Source organism: Xenopus tropicalis, chromosome 8, assembly GCF_000004195.4.
Source record: "Xenopus tropicalis strain Nigerian chromosome 8, UCB_Xtro_10.0, whole genome shotgun sequence".
Taxonomy (NCBI): Eukaryota; Metazoa; Chordata; class Amphibia; order Anura; family Pipidae; genus Xenopus; species Xenopus tropicalis.
The window spans coordinates 97,492,028-97,505,071 of record NC_030684.2 but is presented as its reverse complement, the minus strand read 5'-3'; the positions used below and the strand labels follow the sequence as shown (position 1 = coordinate 97,505,071).

The following is a 13,044-nucleotide window of genomic DNA, read 5'->3' as shown; positions in this document are numbered from 1 at the left end:
TTTAGTTTAGCATATGAGCTATTTCTGACTAAATGTTTAAATATAAAAGTCAGGACACCACTGACGGAATATTTCATTATGGGAATGCGTGGAAACAGCAGTGCTTGAAATATAATCCTTGCATAGTTGGAAGGAATAAAAAGCTTTCTGCTCACCTGTGCTCACTGTTAAACTGGGCCTCCTGGAACCCACTGTAGAACCTGACAGTCAAGGCCCATAATCAGCACAATTAGATGCAGACAGTACTAAGGGTGTTGTATCATCATAAAGTGGAAATAAAATGGAAATGGTCCCTGGCTGGTAGGCTTGCACACCACTGTACCTTTTCTCATTTTGGCTTGGTTACTTAACTTGTCCTGTGCCCAGAGAAATACAGGGTGACTTCAGCCTTGCATCAATATATATGTATAAGTATATATTGGCAATATGACACTTATTTCATGTATTGGAATTCTGCATATAAATTTAACTCAATATGCCGTATAATTCTCAGGTACATTCTACTCAGATTACTTCAAGGCTTGCTGAGCGTAACCTAGGGGAAATAAATACAACTTGCCATTGAGAATTTGTAGAGTGAAATCAGTTCATTTGCAGAGGAATGTGTTGGCTTGCATGGGTACAACACTGCCTAGAAGAGCAAGCTCATATCATATAGGTACCAGTGCACTGTAATCTGTTTGAGGGAAAACAAAGACTGCATATGCAAGACTTCATATTAATATGTATTTTAATTAGAAATCACTATTTTCATATAATGAAAATGACTAGTGTAATGATCCAAACCCCCATCTCCCAGCACTGAATTACATTATTTATACATATAATACAGAGTCATTAGAAACCACAATATTAAAATAAATGTTTAATAGATACAAAGTAGATTTCTCTCCACAACAGTTTCTTTTCCTGGGAATTTTGTACACCTTTTAATAGTAATTTCTTGACTATCATTTTGCTATTTAAGTGCAAACATTTGTACTTAGAAAAAAAAAATTGCAGCTTCCATCGTTCCTGAATGCCATTTCAAGTCACAGAGAGAATGACTTGCTGTCAGGTCAGTGCAGTCCCAGGCATATTCCCATTCTAACCATTGCAGGTTAAAACAAAATCAGTGCAATACACACAATGGTGAATTAATTCTCAAGAGCCATCTAGTATGATGGGGGGGATCTCCAAAAACATACTGTTTCATTTACACTACATATTTAGAAAGATTAAATGACATGAAGGTAGAAAGCATTAGGGATGAAAGTACTCATTATTAATTCCACTGTGACTCCTAACGAAGGGGGTTGTGTTGTTCATCCAGGGAGGAGGGTTTCTGATTAAGTATCTCCTGTGTGTGCACCCGTTATTATTACTATGTAACAACCAATTAGAGAAACTCTTTTTTTCCTCCATGATCTTAGTGTTTTTTGGTCTCCTTTAACAAAATCCCACTTTTAAACTCTGCCATGTTCTAAATGGATGTTCTGTTGCTGAAGAACAGCCGCTGGCTCCTCTGCCATTACTTCTGGTCCTGTGTATGTTTTGCAAGCGGTAGTGGGTTGGCTATACTACAGTTCCACTTGGAGAATTGGCTTGGTTTTGGGATGATAATAAACCCTGTGAACAAAGCAGCTTTTATTAATCCAGAACAATAAACCTCATAACGGTGCTCCAAAGAAAACACTGTATAACATCGAGATAGGAAATCCTATGCTGAAGGAGGATTCATTTCATTATCATATCAATATAAGTAGGCATTCTGCAACTGAGAACAAACCCACACCCTACCCATCACCCTGTTCCACGGGTACATCCACTGAGCATAGCAAGAGGTATAGCTGCCTTTAGGTATCCATTCACAGCCCCCTCCCCCCACACTATTTCTAAACTACAACTCCCACAATCCCAATGACAACTGTAGTTTAGCAACAGTTAAATAGAGAGGCTGCAGTGCTGTTTGCCATAAGCTGGGGCCGGGCCATCATTGATTAGGTTAAAGGAAGTCCTTGTAAATGCAAGGGGCAAGTCAAAGGAAGGCCATGGGCAAGCTGCTGTATTAGCGGATAATCAAGTGCCCACTTGTGGGCAGGGCACAGTTCTAGGTGGCATATCATATTTAAATGGACAGTTAAAATAAAGAAAGTAAATGTCTGGTTGCAATGAGTGTATGGCCTTGGTCAGGTTATGCCCAATCACTTTGTCACTACACCAGTAAGGTGCACCCTTGATTATTATAGGACAAGGCCTTACCTTAAGCAAACAAAATGGCAGCACCACTATGCTATAAATATTATATTATATATAGATGCTTACGCACAGTGAAGCAAAATTCCTTGCATGAAATGACATCTTGTGTCATTATGGTCTTTTTCATTACACTGCTCTTTAAGTAGCTGCCATAGATCAAATTGAAAGCCCTCTATTATAGCTGTGGTTACACTGTTGTGGCAAATGCACAAAAGCTCTGTAACACAGTGTGGGAAACTCTTATATTCTAATTGCATCACTGTGGTAAAATCAAAACAAGCCACCCAGTAAGGGCATTTGCTTTGTCCATAATATAACTAACAATTTTAATGCAACACCTCGTGTGAATTAAAGGGATAGTATACACCACTTTTTATGCACAAGCTCAATAAACAGGGCATGTGCTGAACATACTTTTAGTCTATTGTTTTTATTTAAAAAATATCTAAGTTTCTGTTTTTTCCAGCACTAGAAATTAATATGAAGCCATGTTAGCACTTCCAGTCCAAAGAACTTCAAAAGAGCTGATAAAACTAATTACCAGTCCACTGAAAAGCCCCTGATAATGAGCCGCTTAAAGGCTGCTTAGAGAAGGGAGGGGTTGGTTTGTTTGTTTAGAGGGGGAGCTCTGAATAAAATGGCCAGCAAGTGTTTAAATTAGTGCTTTATAATGGCAAAACAAGGAAACTAGTTTTTTTTTTGTTTTGTTTTTCAGCAAAGGTGTTTTGGGTGTATCCTTTCAAATCACTAACTTTTCTTGCAGTGCCCTAGCCAGCAATTTATACTGCCTTCGGTCTATGGCATACAAGTCTAATCCTGTGTGCCCACATTTATACTGTATGCATTGTAACAGAATTGAATGTGATCCTCCTGTCAATAAGAACACAGGGTGGGATTCAGCCAGAATAAACTTTTTCATTTTGTGGCTAAAATGCACCCTGGGCGAGTATTAACAATAGATCCCATTCATTGATCTTACTATGCATGCAAGAGAAAACACAGTAGGACTAGGTGCTGCTGTTATCTTACCTGCATTAAGCAGGGATCCTTTGCACCCAACTCGTATTCCGCAGGCATGGATGAGTCAAATTGGAAATTACACTGAGCACACGCAAGTCAAGTTAGGCACAAGGATACCCTGGGAAGATGCCAGTTCTTCGACAGAAAGAATCTCAGCCCAAGGCAGGGCCGCTGCTGCCATGAGGAGAGTTAAGAAACTTGTCTTGGGCAGCAGGTGCCTTGAAGTTACCAGGGGTGGCTAAAGAGCCAAAAATTCAGTTTTACGTCGTAACTTCTGTTGCAGAGAGTGCTATTCATTCCCTGCATTAGCAACGTGCCTGCCCCTGGCCACCTACAATGCAAAAAGCCTAGGAGCAGAGGGGCGGCATTTCCTACGCCACCCAGGGTAGCACTAGGGGCCAAAATATTCCTGGCCCAAGGAAAAGGATTTTATTCCCTGGCGGGTGCCTATAAAACTGGTATCACTCCCAGTAATAGGCTTTCCTTGTGCTTTAATATTGCAAACACAATGCAGAAAGTAGAAATACAATGGCTAAAATGATCTTTATAAAGACAAAGACCATTAAAGACCTTGCCAGGCGGTGGGCAGATCGGGCTGAACACATGGAAAGCCTGTGTAGACGCCTTGGGTGAGCAACATTTCCAGCACAATCACTATCTGACTAAGCCTCAAAATCATGTGGGGATCATATTGGCCACAAAGTAGGGCAAATGCGCATACAAGCCCACTTAGTCCATAAACAGGATTTTCAGTTTATGGCCATCTTTACAGCCTGTTTGCTACTCTGGCTTTACTCTTTCAAAATATATATGTTAGTGTGTGGTTATGCATGAGGCGTAGCCCGTTAAATACTACTGTTCTTCCCAAGAACCATCAATATTATTATAAAAGGCCTCTTTGGGGAAAAATAAACATGCAATCATACAGGTTTTGTAACTCGTTTTAAGAGCAAGGGAATATTTCTGTGTTAGACTGCTGTCCTACATTTCATGTGAGAGGATTTGCCTTTATAAGGATATTTTAGGTCAGCACACTATAATTATCTATATAGTACAGTGGTTTAAGCTGCCACCAATAAAAAAAGAACTGAGTGGGATACATCCCGAAAAAGCTTGAGTGTTTGATACATACGATGCATCAGTAAGAGATAGAAATATTACTTCCGATCTTCTATGTGCAAGTATGATTAAGATTTAAATTAATGCTGAATATACAAACCCAACCTTTATAGTATTATTGCCTGTTTACTGTGCATCAGTCTTATTTCATGGCATGTTTACCAGATATTGGTTGGGTGGCTGTCTGATTGCCCCCATACATGAGCCAATAAGTGGAAAAGTTAGAAACGAACACTGGCCTGTGTATGGCTATAGGTAAGCTAAGACAGTTTCAACCAAGTTTGTTACATCATTACAGTACACAAACACTAGCCAAGGCCAAAATAGGGAACTAAAGACCAACACTAAAAAGGCTACACCTTGTGTTTTGATCAAATCTACCAACCACCACAGCCCTTTAGCAGTATAGATCCGTGAGTATGAATTAAGCCGGCCATACACGCACCAATGATATCGTATGACACCTCATTTCGTGCAATATTTGGTGCGTGTATGGTAGATCGACAAGACAACCGATATCACAAAGGCTGCGGATATCAATCGTCTCACTGATCGGTGCCCATTGAAGGCACCCAAACAAAATCTGCGTTCAAGGCTGAATCGGGAGGTGGAGGTAGAATTCCTATTATTTCAACCTCCATATCAGACGATTCAGCCCTGAACGTCAGTGGGGGAAAACAAAGATCTTTCTTGCGACTGTCGGTCACAGGAAAGATCAAAATTGCTACGTGTATGGCCACCTTAAGCCCCCAATAGCACCCAAATTTCTTTTGCTGATTCCCAGCACATGGTGTTAGTTATCCGAGCTTACACTTTTACAATACAGTGCACCAGAATTGATCAGTAATCAGTCTTGGGGCATCAGCTTATATGATAAATGTAACGTCACCTTCTACAAATGTGCTGAAGATTCTAAAGCACACAGAGTGCAATCGCTCTTAGCTGAGTGTTGCATAAACAGCAGCAGCAATTTGTATAGCAATTGATTTGTTGGTTTCTCAGCTTGAAACAAAAGCTACATGCTAATCACAGAAATGCCATTATACAAAGAGAGAACTTGGGTTAACAGCACCCTAAGGAGGCAACTAGCCAAGTCCTAACTTGACAGAGTGGTATGTTCCACTGAATAGATATAAGGCTTTATAAACATGACAGTTAAAATCCACATTAGCATGCTGGGATCACAAAATATTTTAAGTGAGATCCAACAGATAGTTTATATCTTACTAAGTAGTCTATTAAAGAATCTTACCAAACTGGAATATATATATTAGTCAATAAATATTGGCATCTTATATCTTTTCCCTTGATCCACTACTTTGTGATGGTCCGTGTGCTCCCTCAGAGACAGGAAATAATACAGCTCTAACTGTAACAGGAAGTAGTGTGGGAGTAAAGGACAGAACTCTGTCCATTCATTGGCTGATGTGGCCTAGCATGTATGTGTGCCCTTGGTTTGTCTGTGTGCACCATGAATAGTATAATCTCAGGGGCAGCCCTTAATTTTTAAAATGATAATTTTCAAGATCCCCCAATAGCACATACTACTAATAAAGCTGCAACTTTCCCTTGTGGCAAAGTTCTGCTTCAGGACATGTTACTGTGTTTTGTCTTTTAGCATAAATTAACGTTCAAGTGGACAACTAAGTGAACCCCTATGTTAATATCATTACTTGGGTCTGTACACAATTCCAAGGCTTTATTAAATGAAGGATGGCCCGGGCCAGGTAGAGCAGCTAGTTCTGTGTTGCTGCCTGAATGTTTGCATTATAAGTGCAGCATGTGAAGAAGGGCAGAAGCCTGGGTTAGGGATTGAGGAGATAAATGGGAGGAGTCAGGATGTTCCTCCGCTTGTTTATGTAAGTTACATGTTAGGCAAAAATTGTGCTAGTTTTAACTCTGATTTTTTATTTTACTTAACTCAGTTGCCATTTTTGTTTCAGCTCAAGGAATGGGTTTGTGATTTTTAAAACAAATGCACTGATGTCTCTAAGTCTTGCTCTGAAGGTGCTGCAACGCCCAACTCATCCTGAATGCTGAGAATACATTTATTTAAAATAAATAGCACTTCTACTTATATGAATGCTTAGGGTTACAGAGTGAATTGATTGTTCATCCAGTAGCTGGATGTTAAAAGAATATGGTTTAAGATATTACATTCACTGTTAAATTGAGTTTCAGTAGAAAGGCCTTAGCAACTTTCCTACTGATCTTCATGTTCTATGTTTACTTATTTCACCAATATATCTCTTTAAAGAATAATATTGGAAATACTAACTTCGTGGACCCCAACAACCACAAAAAAAAACAAAATCAAAACAAAAAAAACACTATTTGTGAGGCTACACTTAGTTTTTTTTATTGATACTTTTTATTGCGTATCCTTCTGTATAGGCTCTTGTCATTCCGACTATAGGAACAAAATGTTATATCATTTGAAAAAATATAAAAGACCCCTTGCAAATTGTTTAAGAGCTCCATTTTGAAATAGTTACTGTTGCTTCCATATAACTAGTGAATGGCTGTTGCACAACACTGGGAGATTATAGACCACCAAGCAAAGTCTAGGGGAAAACCAGATATATAGATGGCGTTGAGTTTTTTTCCAAGAAAATTCTGGGAATCAAATAGGTTTAGGACAATAACAGATCCGGGCATTTTGTCACCCACAATTAAATCTGGCTACAGCGGCCAACAAAACATCCCTTGTTCCCTCTCCACCGGCTAACATGCAAAATGCTGCTGGACAAACATGTGGCACAAAACATCCCATTTGTCATTGCCCTTACATCTGTCATAATAGCTGATGATACAGGGCTGATTAGTGATGAATTCTGATGAAGAATACACTGGTTTTTATGCCAAAATGTAATTTAAATATGAACTTACTGCTAATCAAACTTGTGTTGTGAATTTTAATGTTGTGCAAGGAATCAGCAGAAAAGAAGATGGGGGGCTACTGGGGGCATCTTTGGAGGCGCAGATCTTCCCTGCTAAAGGGCTGTGGTTGCCTTGGGCTGGTACAGAAGGTTAAAAATATGGTGTAAAAAGTCTTCATTAATTCTTTGCCGAGCTTTAGCTCTCCTTTAAACTTATTGTCTTTTCTAATTAAGTCAACTAGAAGATAGACAGACATACAACAGGCACTGCACAAAATCCTCTTACATGAATTGTAACATTATCATGTACAAAAGAAAAATATTTGCAATATTAACATACGCAACTGGTGGGTTAATAACTGCTGCTATTCTCACTACCTGCTGCTACAGTATAAAGTCTGCTATACTGGAGTACAAAGAAAATGTTCCCCCTATAAAAAGGCATTATTAAATACATTATTAACACATTGGTGAATAAGGTTACTTGCTTCATATTCTAGAATGACTGCACTTGGCCACAGATGCTGAGGGTACTGTCACACAAGCACTGCACTCCAAAATGTGAGCATATATTAGTCTAAAATATATGTTAAAATGTGTTGTGTTTTTGTGAACAAAAAAAAAAGTGCAAATGAAAAGAAAGCTAATGAAAAAAAACACACTTACCTGCAAATGATTATACAATGAGAAAACTACCTGGGCGCCATTTTTGGTACTGCATACTCATCTCTCAGAAACATTTGAAATTTTATTTTCTTGCTAGAATTATATTTATACATACAAATTAGGACTAATTTGCCAACAGAATAAAAAAAGTCCAAAAATAACTAGAAGAGTAAGCCAAATGTGGTTTTCTGATTTCCTACAAAAGCAGCCCAACTTGACTTGCAATTTACTATTGTTCATTTTGAGTGAACTCACTGGGGAAAAGGAGACCGGCTGACTTGTCTGTGGAAAGATGCTATGTCCTGCAAGACAGGCTAACTTGTCAGTGAGAGACACTCTGTCCTGCTTTATATTTAACCCTAGAACTTATTTAACATCCAGACACTTGCTAAAGGTGTGTTTAATCCATGTCCGTGCCTAGCTGTGATGGTGTAAGTGCAAACAGTTAATATAAATAATAGTTAAAGATGAATGCAAGCTTCTCTGGACATGGTCTTTTAAATCACCTAACATATGAGATTTTAGGCCTTGTTAAAAACATTAAATAAACCTGTGTAGGAGCGGACTTAGATCAGTCCAATCTAATATGATGAATATGGATTTTTTTTCCACTCAAGTGACACAAAAGTAAAGTTAAAAAGCAAACAGAGCCAAAAAGCAGACATGCACAGCTTGGCAGCTTACTGACTTGTCTATAGGGCAATAATAGATAAAGAAAAAGAAAGAAATCAAGGTAACCTTATTTACAAAAAAATACAGCTACTACTGAAACAGTGTTCTATTTGTTTAAAAACTGTATAGTGTAGTAATCAACAGTGCAGATGGGGAAAAAGGGCTTCATTTGTACAGAATCCAGGCAGGACAGAAAATATTCTTCCCTTACTGTTGTAAAGGAAAAATATTCTCTTTCCTACCTGGACACCTACATACTGAGAAATAACACTAACGACATATCTGAACATACAAATACTGTCGTTTGCAACAGATTTGTGTAGCAGTGTGAGCCGCTGCAAAACAAGCAATGTAACCAATAAGATCACACTATATCCAAACAGATGAGTGGGAAATCAGGGTGGTTGATAAAGGTCATTTATGTTTTGCCAATATTCAATGCCCTGATAACCTCTGCTGCCTGTGGCTCCCCTGCATATTCATTTTCCCTATATAAAGGGTGAGTTTATGAGTTTACCAAGGGAGGGAATATAAAGAAACCATGGTCCATTGTAAACATTAAAAAATAAATAAATAAAATTATGGCATTATTGTTAAGACACATTTATAGGCTTTAGCTTCCAAGGAAAGCAGTATTCTTTATATAAAGTAGTGCAGTGTGCCTTTGAGTGAGCGTCAGTTCTGCTAGTTAGTGATATACTTTCTTATGCAACACCATAAAAATTAGGGGAGAATTTGTAAAGAAACGTTCCAAGCTGGCAAATGAGCCTTAAAATGTTTAATAATTCACCAGTAGGGATTTTTTTTTTTTTTTTTAAGATAAAAGCCTGGGACAATGAGCAGCAGTAAGAACATCTAGCTAAACAGCACAGCCCAACAAAATTGACACAACTACAGGCTATGCTACAACCAAATGGCATTAATATGGCTTTGTGTTAGTTTGTTGTTGTGAATTGACCCCTTTCATGAAGAACCATATATATTTTGAGCAATTTGTTATCTTAAAAAGGTGATCAGATTGACATTCCACCAACCGTACAGACCCACCGTCAAAGCAGTCAATGTCTACTAAAAACTTTAGTTCGGTATATCGGTTGTATGTATTGTAAGAAAGAGTTACACATGGAGAATACTAAAGAAATCAAGGTAACCTTTTTATTTACAGAAATACAGATCTTATTAGCTTAATAGAATAAATTTATGTCCATGTTTAGACCTTCTCTAGAATGATTCAATATGGATACAAATACATTAACAAGTGCTTTAATTTCCATGTACGTGAAGGGGCCCACAACCCGTTCCATGCTCAGCCCACCTCTTTGCTAATTCTGACATTACAATTCAGTTGGCCGACACCAAATTTACCTGCACATTTTTCCATTTTTTTGTGGGAAAGCGCATATTTAATATTTTACAGTGTACAGTGCTTCTGGTAAAGGAATTCTCTCTTTGGTTGGCACAATACTCTTTGTAATTACATGTACTTATTTTTTTACTCCCCCAAGTACGGTATACTGTGGCAAAATTTCAAATGATTCAAAACAGTATGACATGCAGTAACCAAAATATGTCTCAAAAGGGAAAAAAACAAAACAAGTATTTCTACATTGAATGGAAATAAAAAGTCAGTTTCCCAGAATAATTAGCTACTCAGGTTCTAAATCTTGACGCAGTGTTAAGGATTAAAACTTACCACTTTACCAGGCCTTGCCCATGTGCAAATAAATCCTTCCTGACAAGCAGTGACTATACAGTCTTCAAGAAAAATAAGCACAGTTAGTCTTTCATGTGCTATCTTTTTACAGATAAGAGGCTCTAACAAAGGGACATCTTCCATCCTGGGGCAAAGAGGGGTTCCCAAAGTTTTAGCCGGGTCCGTTTTATTTTTTGTAACTAGGTTCAGTTTATCACTGCTCTTGCTAGATATATGTCCCATACTGTGGTTTCTCTTGTGGTCTTTGTCATGTCTTTCCTTGCGATCATGGAGGGACAGAGTTGCAAACTTGCTGACACCAGATGCTATGGCACTATCCACACTGCTTTTACTGCCTGCGTTAGACACTGCAGAATGAGGAAGGCTGTTGGACCTAGGAAGAGGAGGAGGAATGGAGTTGCCTGGGGTTGTGATACTGTTGCCATTGCTTCCTGGGTTTGGCCCACCACTTCCTGCAGGTGGACTTGTGGCATTCATGACATTTGTGTGTGTTCTTGTCCTTGAAAGTGGCTGATGAGGAAAAAGGATGTCTTCTGTAAGGTCCCATAAACACAGCTGGGTATCTTGGCCTACTGAGCCAAATCTATAGGTTACACTAACAGGACGACTGTCTGTAGAGTTCCTTTTCGATAATCTTGACTGTGTACTGTTTGCTCTATCTCTACCAAAGCTTATCAGTTCCTGAAAATCTTCATCACTCCCACTAAACTCCATTGGGTCTGTCTCTTCTACACTAGTGGTATTAGGGTCAAATGCAACAACACTGACCCAAGATTTGTGTCCCTGACCTCTGGCTATAACTCGGCAGTCCACAAATGACCAAACAGTTACCAAGTCATCCTCTCCACCTGTTACAATATATTTGCCATCAGGACTCCAACACACACACAGCAGTCCACCAAAGTAGCTTTTCATTGTACCATGCAACTCTACCGAGTCAAAGTTAAATACACGAAGAAAGCCATCTTGGCTCACACAGGCTAAGAATTTCCCATCTGGGGAAAAAGCAAATTCATTTAGGGCACCCTCGCCAACAGTCCATTTCAGTAGAGGGTTTCGTGTGGACTTGCTCTTGCATGTGTGGACTGCAAAACTTTCACCTTGCTTAAGTAACTGGTAATGTGGAGCAGTGGTTCCACATGTATGCTCCACATTATACAAATACATATTTCCACTGGAATGGGCTACTAGAAAGAGGCTTTCCGAGCCTGGAACCCATTTTACAGAGGTTACTCTGGACTTGTCTATTAGTCTCTGTTAAAGACAAAATAAAAGATGCAAAAATCAGTGTTAAGAAGAGCTCAGGCAAGATAAGCTACAAGAAAGTACAAACAAGTCAAGATCATGTTTTAAATTGCATTCAGAGGACAATTCATACACCTAACATGTTACATTTTTTATTTTTAGATTTGCCTCTGAATCAAATGAATAGTCCTCAACTGTCCTGCTTTGGTAATGGCTAAATGACCAGTTGTAAGATTATCAGTAGCATAATTCTCAGACAAGATATTTCTCTAAATGTAAGGGTGACAGATTCCCTGGCAACTGTATGTAGGCACTGGAGAGCTTCACATTGCCTCCACTAATGATACTGAGATATCGCTAGAGTAATGGCACACGGGGTAATTCTATGTGCCTCCATTCATGCACCCAATTAATCTAGGAATGAATGGGGGCATTTCCGAGTCACCCATGCACTGAGCAACAAAAAGACCAAATGTTCCTAATGACCCTGTGTGCCACTACACTTAAGCAAAGCATGAATAACTGAATAAAGCGCTAAAATTCAAATAAAATAACCAGTGTTTTTAAATATTTACATTTTAAAACAAGCACACCTTAATTTTGATAGAAATAAACATTATATAAAAAAAAAATAAACAGTTGTTAGGTTGCATTGCCTCAAACTGCATATTTCACCTCTTCAAAATATCTCTCGTATACACTCACCTAAAGGTTTATTAGGAACACCTGTTCAATTTATCATTAATGCAATTATCTAATCAACCAATCACATGGCAGTTGCTTCAATGCATTTAGGGGTGTGGTCCTGGTCAAGACAATCTCCTGAACTCCAAACGGAATGTCAGAATGGGAAAGAAAGGTGATTTAAGCAATTTTGAGCGTGTCATGGTTGTTGGTGCCAAACGGGCCAGTCTGAGTATTTCACAATCTGCTCAGTTTCTGGGATTTTCACGCACAACCATTTCTAGGGTTTACAAAGAATGGTGTGAAAAGGGAAAAACATCCAGTATGCGGCAGTCCTGTGGGCGAAAATGCCTTGTTGATGCTAGAGGTCAGAGAAGGGTATTAGTATGGTGTTCCTAATAATCCTTTAGGTGAGTGTATATTTTCGACTTGAAAGGTGTCAAGTGCCCCCAATAATTGCCCTATCCTGAAAACCATTTGTTATTTTGAATGCTTTATAAGAAAATACCTGTTAAACTCGGCTTCCTGTCATTTGAACAAAGGCGATACGGCATGAAGTCAGGCTAGGCTCGATCAATCGATCGCCGCATAGTTGATGCATCTCCTGATACTTCCCCTGCATCGCCATATCGCCTTTGTTCAAATGACAGGAAGCCAAGTTTTTTTACAGGTATTTTCTACTAAAGCATTCAAAATAATAAATGGTTTTCAGGATAGGGCAATTATTGGGGGAGGGTAGAATAGATTTTTTAGTTAAAAATTTTTAGTGTTACTTTTCCTTTAATCTGTGACAGAGCTCTAAATGAT

At 38.7% G+C, this 13,044-nt stretch overlaps 1 protein-coding gene across 2 annotated transcripts in view; it reads right to left on the bottom strand.

The window, feature by feature from the left end:
* Positions 1-712: 712 nt before the first annotated feature.
* The window catches only part of wdr20 (WD repeat domain 20), a 36,572-nt gene continuing 24,240 nt past the window's right edge, over positions 713-13,044 (bottom strand). Inside the window, exons 3-4 of one of the 2 annotated variants that reach the window (XM_012968324.3) lie at positions 10,288-11,562; positions 713-1,608 (exon numbers count right to left, since the gene is read on the bottom strand). In XM_012968324.3, coding sequence (XP_012823778.1) covers positions 1,555-1,608; positions 10,288-11,562 — 1,329 coding nt within the window. In that variant the 3' untranslated portion in view covers positions 713-1,554. 2 annotated transcript variants of the gene reach the window in all.